The 26,793-nt window shown below is 38.6% G+C and overlaps 1 protein-coding gene across 1 annotated transcript; it reads right to left on the bottom strand.

The window, feature by feature from the left end:
- Positions 1–770: 770 nt before the first annotated feature.
- On the bottom strand, positions 771–2,086 carry LOC309688066 (lysophosphatidic acid receptor 6-like). Its single transcript, XM_082503496.1, has one exon. It carries the CDS (start codon positions 1,893–1,895, stop codon positions 1,059–1,061), a length of 837 nt encoding a protein of 278 aa, XP_082359622.1. The 5' UTR covers positions 1,896–2,086; the 3' UTR covers positions 771–1,058.
- Positions 2,087–26,793: the final 24,707 nt, after the last annotated feature.

The raw sequence follows: 26,793 nt of genomic DNA, 5'->3' as shown, positions 1-26,793 counted from the left end.
ATATCTGCTGCGTATTAAAGGAATGACAGTAAATACCAGGGATAGTTGACATCGCTTCATTGAAAGCACCAGCAACTGTGTGCTCACCTGGAGATGTCCTGCATGCAGGTTCCTGACGTGCCTGTCACACATGTCCATCCCATCTTAACTTGGAGCTTGATCGTAAAAAGATCCTGCCAGTAGTCAGCTTTAGAGCATGATTTGAACAATGAATCAAAATAAATAAATAAATGAAAAACTAAAAAAACAAGGGGTGCTGTTTTAGCGCTAGAATGAATTAATATTCGCACCTGTATCTAGAAAAAAAATTATATACATCAAATGATACCAGAAGTAAAGATTTCTTTTCTTCCATATCAGATATAATAAACATGATAATTTAGTGCAACTTAGAACATCTGAGTGATTTTGCCTGCAAGCAATTCAGGCAGTTCACGGTGATCATTTATATTTCTACGTGTAAATTTTAGCTCTCATGCACAGCTGTCACTTTCTGCAACAGCAGCAGCTGCACCAATCCTTACAGCCTCAAAAAAGTTCATTCTGATGCCGTCAAAGGCATGCATCAATTTAAGTAATTTCCACTCAATCTTAGGGAAAAGACGCAGGTTTGAGAGTTACTAACATAGTCCGTGAGGTTCATGACAGCTTGTAAAGCATTTGTGATTGAACTGTTTTGAAAACCTAAAACAGTAAAAAGCCGCTTTGCACATCTATTTCACATAATGACTCAAGACAAGCCAACACAGTGATGCAAACAGACTCTGGCATAATCTCTGACTTGCCAAGTATTTAATATTTATATATTTAAGAGCAACATTTAGAGCAAATAAATAACAAAAGTTGTTAATTTTGGTACTTATTACACATTAGTTTACATTTCCAAGGCAACAGGAGAGCTTATACACTGTAAAAACAAAAACAATGCAAAACTAGATAGCTAGATAAATGACATGCAGAACTGGCCTTCTTAAATACTGATATTCATTTTCCCTTACAACCTTACTGTGAAACATTCTCACAAGAAACTGGGAAATCTGACTGGTCATGTTCGATGACTATTCAGTAGACCTGTCTGTGTCCTCTTTTTTCTTCCAGAAACCATCAAATGAGAAGTAATACAACAGTGGATCCAGACAGCAGTTCACACTGGCAAGACAATTCAGAGCCCGTTTATTATCAAAGAAAACAGTCAAGGACACGGGCAAGAAAAATATACTGAACATCAACAAGTTCATGGCAAAAATCAGCATGACGTTCACTCTGTTGTTGATCCTTGTGCTGATATTCAAATGTCTGTTTAGAGTCAAAGACACCAGAACTGTGGACACAATATTGATGAACAGCAGGGTGAAGAGTAACACAAGCTGAAAATACGCTATTGGAGGAAAGAAGTCCTTCTTGTCATCAAAACAAGTGGAAACATTCGAAGTGTTGTTTTTCAAATAATTTAAAAGGTTCAGACTCTCTGGGATATTCACCATCAGCACAATCAGCCAGACGAGCACAGCTCCTTTTGTGGCGTTGGACGAGGACCGAAGTTGGCGTGACTTCAGAGGGTAGACTACAGCCAGCAGCCGGTCGATGCTGATGAAGGTGATGAAGACTGCGCTGGAGCGGATGTTGTTGCGAAAAAGCATCGTGAGCCATACGCACGCCATGTTTCCCAGAGGCCATTTGTGTGTTGCATAAAAGTAGACCTTCATTGGTAAGGAGATGATGAGCAGGAGGTCTGAGATCACCAGGTTGATCATGAAGACAGCGTTGGGTGATTTGCGGCCGTGGTGGCGAAGAAGAATCCATAGCGACAGAGCGTTGAGAGGCAGTCCGAGCGTTATAACAGATCCATAAACTACGGCGTACACCGTGTCAGCTTCTGTTCCATTTCGTGCCATTTTGAGCCACGTTGATTTCGTGCATGTTTTGCGTGAGTGTGAAATGTAGAAGTGGGGGAAGTGACTGTATGAGTGTTAGAAACCGCAAGACACACCTCCCTGCAAATCACAAATGCCAAAAACAGTGTGAAAAAAAAAGTTTCAACAGTGCTGAAGTAGCAGAGAAAGCTGAAACAGGAAGTAACCGTATGAGAATGAAAGAGTTGTGTGGAACTAGTTCAGCGTGGGAGCCTAAAGTTGAAAGAAAAAAAAAGTTACAATTTCTTTTTTTCCTTTATGTAAAACTATAAATGTTCTCTGTGGATTATTTCAGGAATCCACAATCCTGTTTGTTTACACTTAGCTCCTTTCTGTGATAAAGCATCATTAAAGATTTTAGTAACTGGTGGATTTTAATTTTTGATCGAAAAACAATAAAAGAATTCAAGAAATTTTACATCTGTTTTACAGGGAAATCAGAATTTTGTTTGAGTTCAAATCTGATTCTCTGAAAAATATATTTTTAGTGCCTCACTGTTTAATCCAGTCTTCCTCTGCACAGAAATTAAAAATGTGTTCAAAACTCACGTTACCCATCTTATTCCAGCATGTCGACATGCTCAGAACAAACTTGCTTGCTTCTTGTACAGGATGAAATCTATTTACTGGGAGGCGTCCACTTTCAGTGAGGGCAAAACTTCCCCATACTTGAATATTCCAGCTACTATGTTTCTCTTTGGGTGTTGCATACTACAGTGTTATGCACCACAATGTCACATTCTCACACCCGTTCTTCTGTTCTGATATCTAACATGGATTTACTAGCAAATAAGAATTCTATGAAAATAAATTTGTTGCAGCACGTGAGACTTTCTTCTTCTCTGTGATGTGACAAAAAGAAAACGTGGCCATGAATTTTGGTTTTGTTTAAGTTTTTGATTGATTACAGTGTTCTGAAACACCATGCGTGCCTTTGATGGCATTGTCGTTTTTTTCATCTTAGTGAACATATCAATGCATCAAGATTTTAATGTTATCCCTTTATGGTTGCATTTTTGTGATTTGGATACAGCTATTTAAGTTTTAACACTAACCCGCTGTTGTAAACTTACAGTACAGCCTAAACAGGTGCACATTAGCCAAATGAACACAAGTGTCAGTGGACTTTTTATCTTTCAGAGGAAGTTCTTTTTCTGCTTTCACAGTGCACAGTACAAGGAGGGTTTTTTTTAGCTCATACTTCACAGTAGGGTCTTTCTAGCAAAAGAGGAACCTTTGAGTGACACAGGTGTATGCAGACGGGTTCAGACATAAGAAGTATACAGTTAGATTCATAAGCTTTAGGGCAATGATACGTTTTTGCTTCTCTGCACCGTTGCAGTGTGAGTCAAACAATCAAGATGTGATTATAGGAAAAAAATGAATGTAATTCATGAACAATTGATGCCATACTTTTGTTAAATTCCTTCAATTAAACCTGAAGGTCTGTGCTTTAATCCCATGATTTAAAATCCAGTGTTGTGCTGTGAAAATGTAGCTGATTTCTTAGTCTTTTTTTTATATATTTGTCACACTTACAGACTTCAGATCAAACAAATTTTATTATTGGACAATGCTAACTCAAATAAATACAAAATGCAGCTTTTTAAAACGATTTCATTTATTAAGGTAAGCAGGCCAAAAGATCTCAAAAAGACATTGATCAGACTGGAAATGGTTCCAAAGCCATTTCTAAGGTTCGACACTCCACCACAGCGACAGCCATTGTGCTCAAATGGCGAAAACTTGAAACAATAGTGAAATTTTCTTGGGTTACTGCAAAATTACTCCAAGAGCGCAACAATGAAAAGAAAAAACACTCCAGAATAACATCTAGATAAGTGCAGGCCTCACATGTTCTCAGGTAAGGTGTGAGTGCATGATTCAATAAGAAAGAGTTCTAAAGACAAAACCACTGCTGACCAAAAAAAAGGTTTCGTCTCACATTTGCCAAAAATACATCTTGATTAACCCCAAAACTTTAACTATTCTGTGAGCTGACCAGTTGTGCCTGCATTTGTGTTTTAGTGTGTGCGCGCCTGTGGGTGCTGCTACACCCACTGCACTTTACAATTACAAAATGGTAACACAGGAAACAACACAAGTCGTTGGATGTTTTAGGTGATAGAAACTGTACATCAAAACTATCTTAATAAGGAAACGTGAAAAGAGACTGAACTACAGAATGCCACTCTTGGTCATTGCCAACACTTCAGATAATGGAATTTGAGCAAATCATTGTTATTATTAAAGTTGTAAATAAACAAGAACACAAAGAAAAAAACTGCACAGTGTCTGCTGCAAGGAGGTGCAAGGAACAGAAAGGCTTACCGATGGTGATAACAGCTTCGTATTCAGCAGCCCTATTGAGGTTGATGCAGTCACTGCCAGAAGCACAAATGCACATGAGGTTTGGTTTTGTACAGTTGTGTCTGGTGACTTGAAAGGCACGCAATGTCAATGAATCATTTTCTCCCACCACCAAATGATCTTAATCAGCACAACAAAACAGCGAAACAACTTGCCCACACTCAGGCATAGCATACGTAGCACGAAGTTTGATTGTGCCTTCAAAATACTACGTATCCTGTCAGCTAGTTTAATTTAAAACCATATTCTCGAGCTAGCTTCAAGAAACAATATGCGTGTGAAGTTTGACAAATGTCTCTTCAGTTCCTCAATTCATATGGGCACTGAGGCACATTCGAGAGGTAACTCTAACTCTTATAAAGTGACTGGTCTGGCTCTTCTCCCAGGTTCAAACCAAAAGTTTATCATTTTTTCTCTTTATCTGATTTACAATCAGTCTGTAGCAGTGACTTAATTTTCATCCAAATGGCTACTTTGCTATAATTTTAAATGATAATTGATTCATTTGAATTTTTTAATATTCAAGCGGTCAAACAGTGCTTCGCTTGCTTGTACTGGTTGCTGATTAGTGGCATACAGACATGTGAAAAAGACTGTATGCAGTTTTCTGTAAAACTAAACTGACTTACTGGTTCCATAAGAATTAAGAGGTTACCTAGCTGCTACTAATCCAATGCATCTGATTAATCGATCATCAGCAAGCGTTGGCAGTTTGCTGGTCTGAATGATCGAATGCCACAATATTATTAGTGGAAGACTCCGCAAATGCACCTCATGGTCAGAGAAATTAAAAAGAAAGCCTCCCTAGAGCTTCATGTCAGGCGCTACAGGTCTGAGTTAGCATGTAACTGTTAATCATGACAGCACTATCAGAAAAAGAAAAAGAAAGATTGTCAGGAAAAAACCTCCTCTCTATAAAAAGCACATGCAGCGCAGCTCAGGTTTGCATCTAAACAAACCACAAAACCTTTTTTTAGGCATAATGCACAGCACTGTGTTTGGTGATAACCAAAATACACAGCACAACAGCACAAACATGTCAGACCAATGTGCTGTCAGATTTGTAGCTACAATGTTTTTTTTAAAATGTCGCTCCACTTCCTAAAAAAACAACAAAAAAACAATCTGACTTTTTTTTACAAGGTACATCCAAACCCACAGGCATCAGGTAGATTTGCATAAAGACAGAAATGATGGGAACCTGGCTCTTCACAAAAAAATCAACCACCACCTCTAAGACAAAATTACATTTTTAATTCTTTTTAAGGCAATAGATTGTTCAACTATGAATCATATGTGTGAGAAAGATGTAATCATTTAAGGGTTGTCACAGAGTGGTACGTTATCTGTAGTTCTGTTATGTTTCAGTTTCAAGTCACAGCTGAAGAACAAAATGTTCAAAATGTGACTGCACAGCATACATGATCATTCATTCTCTCTCGTGCAGATACTGGACTGCGTAAATAAAGCATTAATATAGTCGAGCGCTATACTTGAAAACTGCCTGGAAAGTGAAATACTAATAATAATCAAACTTCACCTTATCACCCGAACTTCAATTTACCACTTATGGTTTTCCCTCAAACTCTCTCAGCTATAACCTTTTGGAAGATTGAAATCAAAATGGCTACTGCAATGACAGCAATTATGTGATTTCATCTGACTCGCACACTTAAATAAAAGGAGTAATAGGCCAACTAACTCATCAATGCATGCAGGGCACAAGAGCATCTAAATTGATTTCTGTGGAAAAGCACGAATGCCATTTTCTCTGGGCTCTAATGTGTGAGAAACTTGAGCACTGCCTAGGACAGGTAATCTTTGTTATTAGAGTCTTGGTTAAAATACATTGATTTAAAATGCTGGCCCTGCATTCATAGCAAGATGGACTGTGAGTGTTAGCAGAAAGTCAGATACTTGGGTCTTTGCAAGGAGTAAAAGAAGTCAGTTAACTACTACTTCTAATAATAATAATAATTTCTGCTCTTTACTGAACAAAAATACATTATTCGTGTAAGTTTGTTTTGAGTAAGGAAGAATAACAGGAATGAACAAGTGATTTTTCAAAAGGTCAGCAATATATTAAGTATATATGAACTATATACTATTAACGGCTGCTTATTTAATCTACATTTTTTATAAACAAAACTGATCAAAAATGAATCACTACTCTTAAATTACTACCTAATAAGCACCAAGCAGCAAAAAAAAGCCAGAGACTCCTGGAGACATTAGATTAAACCAGACTACAAGGATAAATATTGAATTCTGACCAAGAAAGAAAATGCTAATGTTATGTACACAACAGCAATACGCATCTTAAGGCCAGAGTGGCAAACGTGTTGTGCACTCTGACTGGGTGTTTTATTTGAACTTAGCACTGTTACTTAGCACTAAATATGCACTCTCTGTGTCTGTGCAATGCAATCATGCAGTCTTTAGCTGCACCTTTCTAATCAGGCTAGTTAGCGTTAAGCGATAACTTGGCACTCCACCCTGTCATGCTAATGTGAGCAATTCTGTCTCCAAAATAAAAGATGGCAAGATACAAATGTTAAAATCAAGGCTCTTACATGTGACTTTACAATCTAATTTATGACATCACAGTGGGTACATTCATTTTTCAACTATGAAAATTAGCTGGTCAGATTGAACTATAGCTAGCTTGATAGCCGTATAATCATTTTTGGTTTATCTAAAAGTGCAAACAGTGAAGGCAGTATATCATTCAGTGTGTTTCCTGTTGAAAATTTTAAGAAAAGCTGGTATAATTTTATCTGATAAATGAAGTAGCACCTTCTTCCTTTCGTGCCTTCTCTTTTGTAGACTTTCTGATAACACCCACACCCACAACTGCAACCGCTCTCTCATCGTTTAACCTTTAAGCTGCTTTAGTTGCTTAGACATCCTTCTTTGTTCTTGTTCTTTTTAAGCCTTACTTTTTGCAAAAAGCAATCCAATTGGCCATGAGTCAGCTTTTGTCTTTGGCAGGTAGGCAAGTGTAGATTTTATGATGAAGGACTATATAAATTTAACTGACTTGACAAAAATACAGCTACTACAGCAAATGTTTGGCTCCATTCTCTGTGTTGCTTCATTCTAACTTGTTAACCTCTGTTCACTATCAGAATATTTGTATCAAAAGTAATTTGGATGATCAGAAAAGTAGAAACAGCAATGGATAAGTGGCTAAAGTGAAGATATTCAATAAGTGCTGATTCACTTTCCCAACATGCTACATATTGGCACAAGGAGAGCTGGGATTACAGGATGGGTTGACTGCCTCTATCTCTAATGAAATCACCGGTCCATTTTTGGGCAGTGTGGTTAAAGTGCCATTCTCCCACACCAGGGAGGGTGGAAATACAGCCATTTCTGTGCTCACTTCATTAAAATTTCCATTTCTTGAACAGCAGGTGTCACAATGAGCCCTGCTCTCATGACCTGCAGAGGCGATGCATGTCTCTGGTAGCTTGAAAATGACTGAACACTGACCCATAGAGCTAAGTGTTTGAAGTGAAGGTTGCAATGAATGCATACAAATTGTTTTTATTCTTTTTTGTTGCTTCAGTCAAATATTTACAGCCATTGCAAATACAGAAAGTCAATATTGCTGTCAAGCTCGAGCCTGTATAAGAACCTTGGATTTGAAAAGATTATACGCTTTAGACAATTTCTCTGCCATTTCCAGCTGGGGCAAGGCAATTAACCCACTTCATATGTTTCATCTGAGGCCAAAAAAAACAAAATAAGTTAATCTGTCCCAAGGTGCAGGGACGTTGCTATTAGTCCCAAGCAATGAGAGGAAGTTGTAAAATCAAGCTCAAATGGTGCTTTATTGCCTTGCCTTTTCCAATTAGTGCCTGCCATCTTAAATCTTAACAGGCTCAGAAAGTATGGCCTGATTACCTATGCAAATGAGCGGGAAGCTATAATAAAGCTGTCAACAGAAATAAACGGGTTTAACATAGGAGAGCGTTGCAATCGTGAGCATTGCCGCTGGGCTAAACAAAGAACGACAACATTCCCAAGACACTTTAAGTTGCAACAAGACAAATTGATTAGTGTTTATAACTGTACCTTTGGGCGGAACTTTGGCCAAGATTTTAGTTTCTCCTCATGAATTTCCTCTTTGTATTTGAAAAAGAACTATGTAAATTGCTACTGTAGCCAAAAAGAAGAAACACAGTTGGAATATTTAATTAGCTTTTCACTTATAGTTTACTCACTTCTGACTTATCTAGGAACACTCTATAAATGGTAAGTGCAGACAAGTCTTCCATGGAAACTATGAGTAACTGTGGCAATCTGCCCATGATCAAAACAATCACAAGGTTTTTGGTGTTCTTTATGTTTTATCCTAAAGCTCCTATGTGTCTTTTACACCCTGGAGTAGCAGCTAGTAGAAGACAAATAAGAAAATTGAGCATTTGTATGTTATTTATAATTATTAATTTGTTAATTTCATTTTGATCCGGCAACAAACTAAAGTGATTTCCTCGTCCTTTATTAGGCTTTCAGGCCTGAACACACTGAGTAACCTGTAATGTTTAATTATAAAGGTTTTCAAATTTAGCAGCTCTAAGAATTTAGCAGCTCGTCATATTAGAAATAAAGAACAGGACCAAGCCTACACCAATCAGTAAAAGAAAATACATTAACTTAAGTCAGCCTATTTCCTTTTTCCACTGTGTGCCTGTGATCATCATAATATCACATAATTAAATATTATATTATAATACTATATTATTATCCATTATATTATTATTTTTATACATTAAATTATATTACTGCAGCAACAGTGTTGCATTTTACTATTCCTGCTTTTCAGATTTCTGAAGGATCTCAATCCAATCCTCTGATAATGTCCGTCGGCAATGCTTAGTCGATCATTTCATATAGAAGAAGATTCAAATGATGCAACAAATGTGAGAATGCACAGAACCCGAAGCAGAAAGCCAGAGCTAATAGATAATGCTGTGTTAACCAATGTTCTGTTACCTTTTATCTCTGACTGAGGTTTTAGGTTTTCTGACGTGCCAGCTAATGCCTGCTATCTGTTCTGCTGACAATGGTGAATACTCATAGATTATAATCCAACCTGTCAGTGATAACCTGCCATCACAGTGTCCTGTTCTGCATGTTGAAAAGAATGATCTTAAGGGTATGTAACTTTCCGTTTTCTCATTTCAGACTCACGCAGGATGTTCATTTTTAGCCTAGGAAGTGTGGTTAACTAAAGACTTAAACCTCAAACTGCTTTTGCAGAGCAGGCCAACATAAGAGATGTTCTCTAGCACAGCAGTTTTTCCACCATGGTATATTTGCGTGGGTGAATTTGAAACTCTATAAAGCAATTTGTACCGCTTTCACATTAAAAGAACTAAAAGTATGGTCCATTTATCTACCCTTTACACAATAAAAGCTTGAGGAGGTGGGCTTCCCAATCTCTATTCTCTATTAACATAAAACGGTTTGCTGTTGTGTAAATTACTTCCCCCAGTAAAGCTGAGCCAATCATGGGCATTCAGAAGATGACATGTTGTGAGAACACAAGGGAGAGGAATCATTTCATATTCCAAAAAAAAAAAATCAAATAACCCTCTCCAGTCCGCCAGGGGGCAAATCCTTTTACTTTGGTCTGAAAATTGAAGTTATTCGATTAACATGTTTGCTTTCATCGCAAACTCCATTTCTTTCAAGTTTGTGTACCCGTGTACTTGTGCATGTGCATACTGAGAAACTCTGCTTCATTAGATTTGCTGTCAGTGGGTGGTTCGTATTAGTGTATTTGCAGAGCACAACAGCACCCTTAAGGAAAGCATTGAGCTAAATAAATAAATTAAAATTACACATAGCTTATATACGCTACATGCCTGCAAGACCTTTATGGTTATGTGTCCATGAAGCTGAGCGACACACTGGGGGGGAAAAAACTACAAAAAAAAGACACCAGACAAGACTGAGGAAAGAACTCATTACTCAACTATATAATTGTTCTTCCTGCGTGTTACAAAGGGAGGCTTTAATTGCTTACCACGCCACTTATGTTAATTAGTTACAAAGCATAGCTTAATTGTAAACCTGGAAAATGTAAATGCCTGCATTTTAATGCGAATAGGCAATACACAACACTTACCCATCACCACCTGCTCAATTTGCATCATACTATTCCCAGAGACCGCAGATAAGCGCTATACTGGGAGATAAAGCTCTTTTCGAAGGAGTCGCGGGACTTCGACACAAGCTGTACGCCATTATGTGAAACAGCATGGTGCAAAAACAATGCACGCTTAGCTGGGTGGGTAAAAGCAAGACTAGGAAGATTTAAAGATGGGTGGGGGGGATAGATTGAAGAGGAGGAAAATTGGCAGATGAAGCAACAATAGTGTGAAAGAAGAAGAAAGTGATCTGTAGCTGCTAAGTTGAAGGGTGGGTGGTGGTGGGGTTACGAGCGAGGGGTGAGAGAAACTGCAATGCACTGAGTCACAAGCAAGACAAGGCGAGAGAACGCGAGTGACGCTACCTGAGAGAAACGGAGCGACAGAGTGAGGAGGAGATGATGTGGGTAAGATGTGTAGGAGAGAAAGAACATGGTTAACCCAGTTAATGCACTTGATTGTCTTTCTCTTTCTCCTCTTCTTTAAGGGCCATCGATATGAAGAAGGAGAGCTTGTGTGTATTTGTGAGCATGTGTGCATGCTGGAGTTTCATTTCCATCAGTTTTTTTTTGTGTCACAGAGCATGGAATTGCGTGTTTTCACATTTATCTGTGTGAACAAGTTTGTGTCCACACAGGAAGGAATATATATGTAGATATAGATATATCAGTTTTATTGAAATTGTATTATTGACATAATACATGTCAGTTTTTCTGCATGAAAAAAGGTGCTGCTGTAGTAAACGCTAGAAATATGCCAGCACAACTCTTTGGGTCTAAAATTGTATGAGTATGAGTAAAAGATGAGCTTATTGCACTGTTTTAAAATTCACTAGCTGGGCCCACGTCCTCATTTTACGTTTGACAGCATTTTAGTAGGTAAAGGTTAATGCTTTGACATGAATTGAGCTGCGGTTTGGGGAAGGGACTGGCGATGGCTCCCGGGCCTGGCAGATCCCCGAGTATTAAATAGAAATGAAGAAGTTAAAGAAGTGAGAACAAGGAGGGAGAGAGGGTGGGGCACGTAAACGAGAATGAACAGCTTGCAGAACTGGGGGAACCTATATAGATGACAACTGGAAAGAGCGTGTTTGGAGGTATGGCCCTGCTCCTGAAATTCTGATACATAATCTCCAAAACAAAACAAATAATAAAGAAATAACAGGAAATTTCCTGTTATTTAAATGTGTATATATAGGCTTTATCAAAAAGATTTTGATTTCAAAGTGTTTTAATTCCACCGCCCTTCACCAGTAATGATTGAAATACTTACTGTTAGAAAGAGCGTATTCGTGAGTGTCATGTGTTTTCTGGTAGGTAGCATAACAGCAGCAGTGACGGCAGTGACTTAAGACTAGGGCTGGGCCATATTATACCGTTCACGGTAATACCGGTATAATGTTAGGCAACGATAGGAAAATGAAATATCGCGATAGAATATGAGTAAAACGCGCATGCGCAGTGCCTTTGTTTTCATACGCACATGGCCGATTGTTGAGTGAAACAGATGAACCAGAATTTGTTTGTAAAAATGGTGCAACTTCAGTGATGTGGAACTGGTTTGGTGTTTGTCCGTCAGATACACGACAAAGCACATTTTTTTGCAGAACATGCAAGCGGCCGTCGTATTTGTCGGACTAAGATGCTCTTAAATCTGGAAGTAATCTGGGTCCTAAACTCCGTATCTTCAGGTCAAACGAACACTGCAGCATCACTGAGAGTTAAAAACTGTCTAAATTCTTTCATCTTTAATAAAACGATCAGCATTGCTGCTTTACCAGGTGTAACTATGAAGTTTAACTTCCAGGCATCCATGAAAACAAAATTTATTACATTTAACGGAGTTAGAAGTTAGCAGGAAGCTAGCGGAAGTTAGCTCGCTAGTTTCGCTAGTTACCTAAGCATGATATTGCATGTTCTGACTCAGAGATTTCTGAAAAAATTCAAACCTACAGCTCTGCTATCACTTCCAACATAAATTTTTTTTTTCAAACTTTATTGAAATTACAAAGTGAACAGCCAGTCATTCCAGTTCAGCCTGAACAGTAGACATACAAGGCAAATAAAGGTAACAATATACAGTACAATGAAATAAGAAGGATAAATAAATAAAGAAAAAAAAAGGGGGGGGGGGGGGGGGAGGTGACAGACTTCATAATTTAGTACTTGAAAGTCATGACAGCTCATTTGTTAAACATTTCTGAATGAATTTCAATCAATGATAAACCTTTTTTATTGGAAGTTAATTTAAGAGAGTTTAAATAATATTCAATTTCAATCAAAAACAAATTAAATGATGGGGTTGAGTTTTGAAATTTACATTTATGTATGTGGAATTTCCCTAATAAGATATAAAGATTGACAATGGCACATATTTTTTTTTCTTTAGTTTCAAAATAAGTGATAATGTTCTTCCCTTCAATTTTGATTTCGTATGTTGTCTTGCACAGTATATAATTTTCAAGCTCTCTCCAAAATGTAGCACTATATGAACAGCCATAAAACAAATGAGTAACACTTTCAAGTTCAGTTTTACAAAAGGTACATTTTCTATCAATGTCACAGAATCTTGAAATGTACATGTTGGATGGATATATGTTATGTAATATTTTCAAATGTAATTCTCTAACTTTGTTTGTAATACAAAATCTAAAAGGAACAAGCCACGCTTTATCCCAGTTGATATTATCAAAAATAGCATTCCAAAAAAACTTCCCTCTTGGAGTTATTTTCTTCGCATTATACAAACATTCTCTAATATGTTTATTGGTGCATTTCTTGCTTAAGAAATCAATACCATTTATATAAAGAGTGTTAACGGATGCATGTGGTGTGTTCTGTTTTTTGTAGCTTTTCATCAACTCAGTCAGTCCGCTGGGAACGGACTTTATTACAGAGCTAAAATCTTTAAATTTGATAGGGAATGTTTTTTTCTGTAATAAAGTCATTGTAACTAAGTAGCTGGCCTTCAGAGTCAAATAAGTCTTTTAAATAGATTATATTTTTATCAATCCAATTCTGCAAATATAGTGATTTGTTCCTCTTAGTAATACATTCGTTATTCCAGATAATAGATCTATGTGGAGAAAAGTTATGTGAATAACATAATTTCCAAGCCAACAATGCCTGTTAATAAAATGCAGACATTTTAACTGGTAACTTTGATATACTGTAACTACAAGACAATAGGAACTGTAAACCTCCAACATTTCTAAAAATGTTATGTGGAATGAAATGCCATAATGATCCAGGAGATTTTAAGCATTCTTTTAGCCATTTCACCTTAAATGTATAGTTCAGGTCCATGAAGTCCAGAAGGCCAAAACAACCTTTATCTTTAGGTCCACAAAGCAATGACTTTTTTAGATGATGGTGCTTATTCTTCCATACAAAGTTAACAAATAAGTTATTAACATTTTTACATGTGGAATCATACACATTAAGGGAAAGGGCTGGATACACAAATCTGGAAACACCTTCAGCTTTAGTCAAAAGGATTCTACCAAAAATTGATAGGTCTCTTTGGAGCCATAAGTTCAGTATAGTTTTAGTTTTTTCCATCCTGGGAGAAAAGTTGAGTTGTTGACGCTCTGTGTCATTCTTACAGACATGAATACCAAGGTATCTAACACAGTTTTTGACAGGAATATTGTATAAGGATTTGACATTTGATTGGTACAAACAGAAAATTTCACATTTAGATTTATTTAGTTTTAAACCAGAGGCAATTGAGAAATCATTTATTAATGAAATAGCATTTTCAATCTGATCTTTGTTTTTTAAGAATAAAACGGTGTCATCTGCTAGTTGAGTCACTCTGATTTCTTTACCAAAAATAGATAAACCTTTAATGACTGGGCTATTTAAAATGTTTAATGAAAGTAGTTCAGCCACAATCAAAAAATTGAAATTGGGCAACCCTGGCGAACAGATCTCATGACAGGAAATCTTTTAGTAGTATTTGGATATAGTATAACACAACTGTCAATATTTTTATAAAACATTTCGATAGTTGACACAAAGTTTGGACCAAAACCAAAGGTTTTGAGTGCTTTAAATAAGAAATAATGTTCTACCGTATCGAAAGCTTTATAAAAATCAAGAAACACAATAAGGGAATCATCATCTATATTGTCAGAGTAGTCTAATAGGTCAAAAATAAGCCTTATGTTTGAACTGATATAAATCCGGTTTGCATTTCAGCTATGATCTCATCCAGATTTTTCTTTAATCTTTTGGCATAGACCAATGAGATAATCTTATAATCTATGTTCAAAAGCGTGATAGGTCTCCAATTTTCTATAACAAGAAGATCTTTATCAGGTTTAGGAATTAAAGTTATAATACCCTGTTTCATGCTTGTGGACATTTCTTTTCCATCAAGGCATTCCTTAAACAATTCTAATAAAGGATCAACAATGATATCCCATAACTGTAAATAAAATTCCACTGACAAACCATCATTACCTGGAGATTTGCCCTTTTTCATTGATCGAATTGCCTCTGAAATTTCTGATTTTGTTATGGGACGTTCACAATTAGTTTTAAAGTTTTCTGAGATAGTTGGTGCAAAGTTTTTAACTGACTCGATAAATCTATCACAATCATTGATATTACAATTTGATTTGTATATATCTTTGTAGAATGAACCAACATGTTTTGAGATATCTAAATAATTAGTGGTTATGTTATTATCAATCTTAAGAGCAGATATATTGTTTCTTCTTTGGTTTCGTTTCTCAAGAGCAAAAAAGTAACTAGAATTTCTTTCACCTAGTTCTAGCCATTTTGCTTTGGACCTTATAAAAGCCCCTTTAGCTATGTTAATATATGCATTATCTATTTCTTCCTTTAGTCTTTTCAATTTAATTTCTTCATCATCTGATAGAGCATCTTTCTTCATTAATATGTTTAATTCATTCATAATACTGATTTCTTTAGTGTCATTTCTTTTTTTAATTTCTTTGCTTCGCCTTATTGCCGCTTCCCTTACCTTGAATTTGAAAAATTCCCATTTTAGTGTGTGATTCATATTGGTATCCCCGAATATCTGTTCTGCCGTTTTTTCCACTATACTACAAAATGTATCATCATTCAATAAATTATTATTTAGCTTCCAAAAACCACATAGTTTACTTTGACTTTGTTTATTGCCAACTAAGTGAATTGTGATGAATTTGTGATCAGTTAATGGAGCAAAATCATGAGAAGATTCTGAAACAAAATGTAAACACGAAGAAGATATTAACCACAAATCAATTCTGGATTGTAGAGATCTATTTGCATTGCTCCAGGTAAACTCTTTTGTATCAGAGTTGAAGAATCTCCATACATCTATAACTGCAAGTTGTTCACAGAAAAATGCAGTGCTTTTAAATTTTGAGTGTTGAGATGTTCTTATTGGTACTCTATCTATAAGATCGTCTGGAGCATCATTATAATCTCCTCCAAGAATCATGTGGGCTCCCTTATATTTTGATTTTAAAAAATCAAGTTTCTCAGATAATTGTATGCACATAGATTTGGCCTGAGTTGTGTTATTATGACTGTATAAATTACAGACTATAAAGAAGGTGTTGTCCAATTTGAAAACCAGAATAATCCATCTGCCTTCATCTGAAGACAATGATTCAATAATATTGCCTTTAAAGTTGTTAAGGAGAATGGCTACGCCTGCCGAATGTTGAGAGGCGTGGCAAAAATAACACTGATCACCCCACTGTGCTTTCCAGAATTTTACATCATTATCACTCGAATGAGTTTCTTGTAGAAAAATCAAATCAGCATTTTTCCGTCTACAGAAAATGAAAATTAACTTTCTTTTGGTACTGTCACGAATACCTCTAACATTAAGGGATAGTATTTTTAAGGAACTGAAATATAAGTCTGTCATAAGAGAAGAAGGGAATGAATAAAGTGAACTGGATGTCTGTAAAATTAACTAGAAATTTATAAGGTGCTAAGGTATAAACACCTAAAGAAGATACTCTCAAACAGGAAAACTAAATGTTGAGTACCTAAGTAAAAGTCTTCAGACTCTATTTCGTTTTTCCCCATCGAAGTGACCCAAATACTTAAGCAAATTAACATTTATACACCAAGAAAGTAGGATGTTTAACTACTCACACTGTAAAACATAAGCAAGTCCAAACATAACCATAATAATGTTTGCCAAATATTGGTACAACTAACTTGGAGGTATGAAAGTTTTATAGAAAATTTAAAGAGGATATTATTGGTTGTAAACATATTACCTAATGAACCTGAGGTATTTCAAGCAAAACAAAACAAACAAAAAATACAATATACAAGTGCCTCAAAATTATTAAATATTGAACAGTAACATTGGGAGCCTGAGGTAGTTGAAATACCTGTTAATGTTAGGTAACTTACAGAGTGAACTTAAAGTATTTCAGTCATCTTGCTGATCTTTTAATAACCTCTTATTTATGCAGTGTGTCTTACACCATCAATGATGGCCACAGGACCAATCCGTTTGGTCTTCTTTCCCTCGTCACGGGCTTGTTTGACAGTTGGCCACAGTTTATTTCTGCACTGTCTCTCCATGTAGGTGAGATCTTCAGCCAACCTGAGATTCTTCTTCTTCATCACATCAGAGTTGAGGGAAGCTCTCCACACTTTGTGTCGGCCTGATGTTATAAAGATGTCCTGTACGTGTGCAAAACACAAGTGCAATGAGTCACTTCTAATAAAGGAATTATCTGAGTCCGTTTAGATCATTTAAAACGTTAGGTACTCATCAGAAATTCACGAGCTTACAGAGAAGCGTCCACACAGGTCGCCATCTTGGCTCCTCCCCAAATCCAAGTCCACTTCCAACATAAATGAAGACAGGAAACTAAACAGCAGTGACGTTTGTAGGGTTACTGAAGTTGGGCTAGCTGGTATATAATGATGTGCTACGTGATCGCTAGCGACACAGCTATGTTAGCATAACATAAACAGTGAAGCTGGAGGACGAACACTAACACTTTTCCACTTATAAAAGTTAACGTTAAGGTTCCTGATAGTTAGAGACAAATGCAATCGCATGGCAGGGTGCTGTAAACGGACCAAACTTCAGTCAGGAGAACAACTGAAATAATCCATCCACAATATGAGGTTAGTCATTAATATACTGCAACAACATGGGAATAGAGCAGCTGCCAGAGAATTCAACATTAATGAATCAATGGTACAGAAGTGGAGGAAGCAAGAAGAATGAGTTTAATAAAGTTTGATTTATCTGACTGCTTTGTTTCGCTTAATGTGCCTTATAATCCCGTGCACCTTATGGTCCGAAAAATACGTACTGCACACTGCAGTTTAATGTTGCAAAGCACCTCTTTTTAACTTCAGTGGATATTATACATGGTTATGCTCAGGATATGTCAGCCCATTTTTACTGGAAATGCCTTTTGGTTAAACTTTCAGCAAGGAATTTGCATTTGCACTGTTACATTTTTATAAAGCTTTAATGTACCTAAAAACCAGCTTCTTGTTTAAGTGAAAATAAATGGAAGGTTGTCTTTTTGCGCTAGTAATGTTGTGGAGTTGTATTTTGTCTCGTATCAATTATATCGTCAGTTATATCGTTATCGCAAATTTTCAAATATATATCGTGATAAATATTTTTGGCCATATCGCCCTGCTCTACTTAAGACATGCTCACAAAAGAATGGAATTAATTTGACCATCGTATGGATACATCAAATCCATGTCTTCTTTCACATTTTCCAAAGTCATCCACTGGGCCACATTGGAGTCCTTGGCGGGCCAATTCTGGCTCCCGGATAATATGTTTGACACCTCTGCTGTAGGATCTTTCGGCGCTATATAAATAAACCTGAACTGAGTATCGGGGACAATTCCATTATATTGTGCATGTTAATCTTGCAAAGTATACATTGTTCAAATTGAAGTCCGAAAGAAACAAATGGTTTGATGCTGCCCTCTGATGAAAAGTTCATAAAACCTGATTTAAAAACATTCATCGTGTGAACATGCAAAGTGCAGAAACACAGCTTGGATGAAGGCATCATACAGTGGCATACTGCGATCAAAATGTCCTATAACTACCACTTAACAATCAGCTAACAAAGTAAACTGACTTTATTAATGTCACATTACATCATATTTTAAGCTGCAAACTGCTCTCTTCAACTGAACGCATGTGGTTCCAGGAGGTGGACAGCAGCAGCAGGTGGCCATTTCACAAGTAATTGTTGGCTGTCCTGAATCTGAACCAATCCAGCCAATTGCATACAGTGATGCTTAACTTAAACCCAGCCAGGTATTTCTGCTACATCTAACCTAAACCCTGGGGACCACCACAGAAAAAGTCATTTTAATGAGAGGGAAACAAACTTTGGCAATACTGGGCAATAAATGCAGCAACAACTGCTCATTGTCTCAGCTCCTTCTCTGCTTGGCCCTCCTTGCTGATTTCCTCTCAGTCCTTTGAATTTATTTTTGGATTGTTCCCTTCTTGTTGCCATGCATAATATCAAATATCAGCTGAAATCATACAGACATATGTGAGGTGTCTTTAACACCTGTTCCTTAACCCTGCTGGGTTGCAGCAGCAGTGAGTGTCTCACTTATGGGGTTTTTATCCTTCTGCACCCAATCTATGCATTAGGTATGTCATAACCACTGACCCTTCTGAAACCCTACACTGTGGCCCATGTTGTCAACTGAAGCATACCTCCCTAGAAATGTAAAAACACAAGCAACCCTCACAGGTATAAATGCTTTCAGAGGCTATGTCATGGCTCTATGGAAATCCAATGCAATTCAGATGTCAGTCCTCACATATGGATGCTTGTAAAAGGGCCCTTTGGCACTACACTTAAATTCAGTGAGTGTTCTTTTTTTGTGTACTAGGTTAATGCATTGGGGGAACCTCCAGAACTGAAAAATGAACTCAACGTGGAAGTGCCAAAAGAAACTGGCAGTTTTTCTAATGGCACCCATTGACAGGCAGACCCTGTAGACTTCTATGTTAAAATATCAAAATTGAGCAGGAAAATAGCACATTTACAGTTATTTTATTTTATTTTTATTGTTTCAAACTCTGTCTCTATGTTAGAGTGAAAGTGAAAGTAAGAGAAGCGTTTTTTCAATTCCCAATACAGCCTCACAGTGAGAATCGGGAAATGTATCATAATTTATCTAGAAGTCTTAAAATAACTTGGGGAAAGTTTCAGTAACATTAATACTTCAAAATTTCAAAATTCACACCTAACAACATTCGTATTTTTCATGCGCCTCGTTTCATATAAATCTCTTATATAAGAAAAATGATGGGAATTCACAATTTATGCCATTAGGTCCGTTAAAAACGAATCTCGAATAGTTGTTGTGTCTGAGTAGCCAAATGATGTCTTTTATTCACATGCGTTATGGGGCTTAATGATGAGGAGGGTTTAAAGAAGGCATAAAAAAGCCTCACAGCAATTTACAGCTAATTTAACCAAGTCTTAATGAAAATATGCGGATCTTGCTTTTTTAAAATGCATCATATTCACTGAACACTCTACGCAGCTTTTCCTCCCCGAGTTAATCATATCGTATTTATCACGATGAGCTTACTTTCAATTCAACCTGCAATTCATTATTTAAATAAACATGCTCTGGTCATCTCTGGCCTTCAGACTGCACTGTAACATGTGTTTCAAGATCTCGTTGACTTTGTACTTTAGTGGCAACACACCTATGCATGTGTAAATCCCCCAGCTTCCTGCCACCTAATAGCCAGCGCAGAGAAAATGTATTCCGCACTGAACCAGCAAAACCAAACCTTTTCTTTCCCCACCTCACTTTCACTCTTACTTTCTATCAATCACATCAACACCTATTTAAATCCCACCCACAATATTGAAACAAAATACCCTCTCTGGCTTTAGCACAGTGTCTTCTCACCTCAGTGCCTCCCATCCTCACTGCTTTATCAGTGACAGACCTGCTTTTTGGTGAAAGTACAACACAGAAGAAGAAAAAATACGTCAAGGCTGCCATGGCATTTTCTCCCCTTCACATTCTCCTTGCCAGGCTTGTGCTCCGCTCTGCCATTTCCATCCAAGCCGCCAACTCACAACCCAGCCCACTACCATCTTATGTATTGGCCAGGAAAAGTAGATTACAGAGCGGAAATGTCATAAACTCTATGGAGAGGAAGCATAGGTTGTCAATTATACATGCGCCACTCTGCTGCTATCTCTGACTCTCTTTTTCCACCCACTCCAAGCGACTTGGCCAAGGCTGGCCTGCTCTCCTCTTTTTTATGCTATCTCTGTCTAGGTCTGACATCTGTCTTTTATCACACTGCCACATGCGCGCGCGCACACACACACACACACACACACACAGCCCACATAGATTCTGGAGGAGAGCAGTTGTCACCACGGAACCCAAAACAAACTGAATTAAGCATGCTTGGAGCAGTAATGGGATAGCTAGCTGTTTTGCAGGAGATAGAACCACGTATGTCTACATGCAGATGGCTCTATAAATAAACCTCTTCAGAGGGACACACAAAGAGAAGATGAAACTGGTGCGGAGAACATGGCTTTGCTCCTGCTAAAAACCTTCTTCAGTAGGATTTTCCGTCACGCCAAACATCTTTGGAGCATTTCTTTCCACCCCAAATGGCATTAAAGTCTAGGTGCTTTGGAAAATAAGAACAAAGGAAAATGACTTCCTGCAACTAAAATCTCATACACGGCAGCATGAAATGGAACTACTTGTGTCCAATACTCGTGCTTCTCATAAGAAAATTTAAAAAGGACTAAACACATTTTCTCCGCATTAAATTTTTAGGCGTGTTCCTAAAAAATCCTGCCAGGCTGTCAGTGTCCCTCCACTTCACAACAAACTCAGCCCATTTAGGAGGCAATGTAGCAAGTTTTCAAGTTTTAGTTAAGTTTGGAGAAAATGGGTTACTTTGCTTGTTTACAATAAACATAAGGTCATTAGAAAAAGAAAAAGAGGCTCAGCAACTGAAACACACTACTGGTACAACATGTCGGGAAGAAACTGATGTAAATGTACTGTAGGATTACAGAACAACATTTTCATACTTCATGCCTTTACAAACTTAAATTCAAATTTTATTCGTCACACACACAACCATACACAGTATGACGTGGTGAAATGCCCGACCATTAAACTACAATAAAGAAATTTACAGTAAAAAATAATGTGCAAGTAACATTTAGGAAAGAAATTATAAGAAGTGTGCAAGAAAATACAAAGTGTGCAATTATAAGAAGTGTGCAAATAAACAGAGTGCATATGGTGACGCGATGTATGAAAGTAGCAGGTCAGGAAGCTCTGATCGAATGATGCGTTCGGCCGAGCGCACCACTCTTTGCAGATCTCATCTGTCCTGCTTGGTGCTGTTCCCAAACCAGGTGCAGATGTATCCCATCAGGATGCTCTCGATGGTGCATGAGTAGAAGTTAAGCACCCTCAGTGGCAGATGAAAGTCTCTAAGTCTTTCTTGAACAGGATGTTGATGTGACATGACCATGAGAGGTCCTGAGTGATGTGTACACCCAGGTACTGGAAGCCGTCCATTGTCTCCACTGGTGCACCACTGATGATCAGGGCTCGTAATTCCTCGCCTGCTTTGTAGTGAAGTCCACGATCAGCTCCATAGTCTTGCTGATGCTTAGGAGGAGGTTGTTCTCTTGACACCAGTTGTCCAGGTTCCTAATCTCCTGCAGGTAGACCTTCTCTGTGTTGTCAGAGATCAGGCCCACAACAACAGTGTCGTCAGCAAACTTGACAATGGAGGTGGTGTCTGATGTGGCTACACAGTCATAAGTGTACAGTGAGTAAAGCAGGGGCACAGCCCTGAGGCACTCCAGTGTTGAGTGAGATGGAGGGGTAGACTTGTTTTTTTTACCCTCGCTGATTGTGAGGAAGTTGAGGAGCCACTGGCACAGTGATGAGCTCAGCCCTAGATCCTTCAACTTGGTAAAAAGCTTTGAGGGAATTGTTGTGTTGAATGCTAAACTGTAGTCCACAAACAGCATCCTAGCATAATTCCCTCTGCCAGTGTCCAGGTGACTCAGGGATGTGTGGGGCAGGTGAGATATGGCATGGTCTGTGGAACAATTAGTCTGGTATGCAGACTGAAGTGGGTCAATGGTGGCAGGAAGTGAAGAAGTGATGTTGTCTCTTATCAGTTTCTCAAGACACTTCATCACTATTGAAGTCAGTGCTACTGGGCGGTAATCATTGTGGCAAGCGGGCTATTGTTTCTTTGGGACAGGGACGATGATGGACCATTTAAAGCACGTGGAAACTACTGCTTGTGCCAGGGAGAGGTTGAAGATCTCAGTGAACATCGGTGCTAGCTGGTCAGCGCAGGCTCTGAGGACCCCAGATTGCATCTGATCCTGCTGCCTTCCTGATGTTCACTGTCCTGAAAGCTTTCCTCATGGCATGCTCTGTGATGGTGAAAGCATTGTCTTCACTGGTGCACTCGCAGCCGTTTGTTGTGTTATTTGCTGCAGCGTTGAAGTGAGCATAAACGTGTTCAGCTCATCAGCCAGTGAAGCATCGGCATTCATCATTGAAGAAGCTGGTTGCTTATAGTCAGTTATTGTCCGGACTATATATACTATTATAGTATTGTAGTGCATCTGTTAAGAGGGTATAAATAAATGGATGAGTATTCCTGAAAAATGTTTCAGAAGGGAGCTAGAGTGTATTTTTTAGCTTTTCCAATAATCATTTTTGGATAAAATTCATGTGTTTTTACTAGTGCTGTCAAATTAACGCGTTAACGCAAATTAATCCGCCATCATGGTCAGCACGATTGAAATTTTTAATGCAATTAACACATCTAGAGTGCAGAATGACTCAAAATCCCAGAAATGTTTCTGTCAACGCATTTCAAGCAGTTTGTCCAAGTAGAGTTACCTTTGCACATCCGCAAATGGGCAGTTGATCTGGTTGTGACAATCAATGGAAGATGATAAACGCACATTGGCCATCTCAATGGGACATTTGAGTATTAAAAAAAATAACAAGACGGAACAGTTGACCGACATAATGTACTATCACATTGGGCAAGAAGGAATTTTCCTTTCACCGAAGCACTTCCAGCTTAAAATAGTACATTGACGCAAAGCATACGTTAGTTGGGGATGCTGCTAGGACTTACGTGTCACCCAGCTTGCAACAAACCACTCACGGAGCATCGGGGACTCAGTGAGTCTACCCCGGAAATATTGGCTGACACAGTTGCCAAGTGGATTGCAACAAACTGCAGAACTATTAATATCGTTGAGGATTCGTGCTTTACATAGCTTTGGTTCCTCCTTTCAAGGACTTGAAGTGCCTCCCCAAGAGTGACAGAGAGAGGGTGGATAAATGTTTATGGAGTTTTTTGTTAACATGAATGTTCTAGATGTTCAATAAACATGTTTAATGCGTATATTTTACCTTTTTTCTTTAGTCTGTTTACTCATGCAAAATGAAATGTGATTAATATAGAATAAAAATGAATATTTAATCGTGATTAATCAAAATGAATCCATTGTAACCCTGTGATGAATCTGATTAAAAAAATTTTTAATTGTTTGACAGAACTAATATATATTATATATTAGTCTATACTTACCTATTAGTATATAAGAAGAAGAAGAAAACTATTCAACTTCTCTTTGAATTTAAGCATACATTCTTTATTCTGCATTTACTTCATTATATTCAATAAATGTTAGTTACAAGCTTAAATATAAAGTTAAAAAAATGTAATTGCAACCAGGCTATTGATCAAGTAATTGCGATTAATCGCGATTAATTACAGAAAATTGTGAGATTAATTAGTTCATTTTTTTAATCTATTGACAGCACTAGTTTTTACATATTATTTTATCCTGTTTTTCACTTAAGACATGGACACATCACAGCTACAATGATTTAAATATATTTTATGCAAAGTGAAAACGAGAGCATTCTGGAAGTGTTGGGATTTGTTATTTGGTCATGTATAACCATTATAACTGTCAAAGGCTTTCCTCGCTGCTATATCATAAATAAAATCCTTATAGCAACTATCCATAATTAGCAATATTTACACTTTTACACTTTAACTTAATATACTATAAATTTTGGCCTGTGCCGTATTATTATTAGCCTGCTTCAGTGGTCGGCAACCTTGTGCCATATGATTGCGTTAGCAATAAATGTAATAACGCTCTATATTAACAGTTACACACTATATAGAACAACTTTATAGCATTATATTTGTTCGCAGATGTTGGTAGTAGGGCTGGGCGATATGGCCAAAAATCCATATCACGGTATAATTTGAAGCATATGCGGTAACGATATATAGCGCGATTGTTACGGCCCTAGCTGGGCCTCCTGATACTGCCGTTGTGTGGGCGTGGTGTTTTTCTCTGCCTCCTCCTCTTTTGCTCCACCCCTCTGTCTCTCTCTTGCTCTCTCTCTCCCCAGGACACAGCTGCTGCTCATTGGACTCACTTACCACCTGGGCCCAGTCAGCAATCACCTCTCTGAGGTCATATAAGCTGGGGATGAGCTGTGAGCAGGGTGTGGGGTGTCTCTGCTTGGTGTGTAGGTAGCCTGCCTGAAGTGTGGAGTTGTGGAAACAGCATAGCTGCTTTACGTGAGTAGTGTGGGCTTGTGGGCCTTGGCAGCAGTAAAGCCAGCTGCTGTTAGTGACAGGGTGAGCTTGTGGGCCCCTGGAAGTACCTCCTCGTGGTGTGGAGTTTTTGTTTGGTTGTTGTGTTGTTTGTTGTTGCAACCTTTTTTCCCTTTTTTCGGCATGTTATTGGTATTACGGCGTTGCCGGCTCCTTATGTTATGATTATCTACAATAAAGACTATGTTATTTACTAAGAACACCTGTCTGTTTTCCTTTCATTCTGTTCTGGACTCATTTGTTACTGGTCCCCTCACTCGCATGCCTAGACCCCTTCGGGGGGGACGTAACAAAGTGGGGGCTCGTCCGGGATCGGAATGGAAGGAATTGGGTTGATTACAAGTGTGAACAGGTGTTTGTGTGTTGTGTGAAGGTCATTTGGCTAGCTGCTGCTCTCCCCGGCTAGCACAGGGGAGTGTCTAGCTGAGCATTTGCTCTTCCTTCGGACACTCGTTTTTTGTTTTGCCTTTTTTATTTTCGGAGCAAACCCGGGTGGGGATTAATTCTCTGTTGGGGGTAGGCTTGTCGGTGCCTGTGGCACTTGATGATTTGCCTTTAAAGTGGCCTCGAGCCTGGTACGCTCCAGAAGCTAGGACAGGCTAGAGTCTGAGTAGGCAGGACTGGGGGGAGTGTGGGTAGAATTTTTAATTAATGGTTGACTTGACACAACACATTTTTATTTCGCCTGTGTGTAGTTCTGTTGTGTGTGTGTGTGGCCCTTTAGTGGTTTGCTTGTGTTTTGCAGGCCGTTTTGAGTTTTCATGGCCACTTTTGATATTGCTGGGTTTACGGCAGAGCCGTCGCTTGCCCTGCTGGATGTTTGTAGGAAGAGGGATCTGCATGAGCTGGCTACATATTACGGGATCAGTGTCTCCACTGGTCTACGCAAAGCCGAGCTGAAAGCCGCTCTGGTGTCCGGGTTGTTGGAGAAGAGGGTGGTTGTAATGCAAGAACCCCCGAGCACACCTGGCCCGGCTGGACCAAGTGCGGCGCCTCACGTTCCAGGCCAGGTTGTAGAACCATCAGTGTCTACACCTATGGACCAGGGGTTGCCCGAGGGGGGGCTAGTGACGCTGCCCCGTTTTGATCCACTCTCCATCCAGTCATCAGAGGGTTCTAAGCAGGATGCTAGGCTCAAAATCCGTCTGGCTCGTCTCTAGCTGGAGAAGGACCAGCGTGAGAGAGAGTTCCAGCTGAAAAGGGAGCTAGAGCTTAGGCGTTTGGACGCGGAACTGGCTAGGGCTAGGGAGGTTGAGCTGATGAAGGTGGAGGCAGAGACGAAGGTCAAGCTGCGACAGCTGGAACTCCAGCAGGCCTCCTCCCCTCCTGTGGTGGCTTCGCTGTCACAGACAGACGTACAGTTTGATGTAGGACGGAATAGTCATCTGGTCCCTGCGTTTCGTGACACTGAGGTGGAGATTTATTTTGAATCGTTTGAGCGGATAGCGACAGCCTTGCGTTGGCCGCGGGATGTGTGGGCCATCCTGCTGCAGTGCAAGCTGGTGGGCAAGGCACAGGAAGTTTGTTCCTCGTTGTCCGCTGAATGCAGCTTGGACTATGACAAACTGAAAAGTGCGATCCTGTTAGCCTATGAGCTAGTCCCCGAGGCTTACAGGCAGCGATTTCGGGGGCTGAAAAAGGTGCAGGGTCAATCCTTCCTGGAT

The sequence above is a fragment of the Aulonocara stuartgranti genome, assembly GCF_965226115.1.
Source record: "Aulonocara stuartgranti genome assembly, chromosome: 14".
NCBI lineage: Eukaryota > Metazoa > Chordata > Actinopteri > Cichliformes > Cichlidae > Aulonocara > Aulonocara stuartgranti.
This window is presented reverse-complemented; position numbering and strand designations above follow the sequence as displayed.

Bases quoted from the DNA above. Each gene is read 5' to 3' on its own strand.
- LOC309688066 (XM_082503496.1), bottom strand. From the start codon at position 1,895: ATGGCACGAAATGGAACAGAAGCTGACACGGTGTACGCCGTAGTTTAT.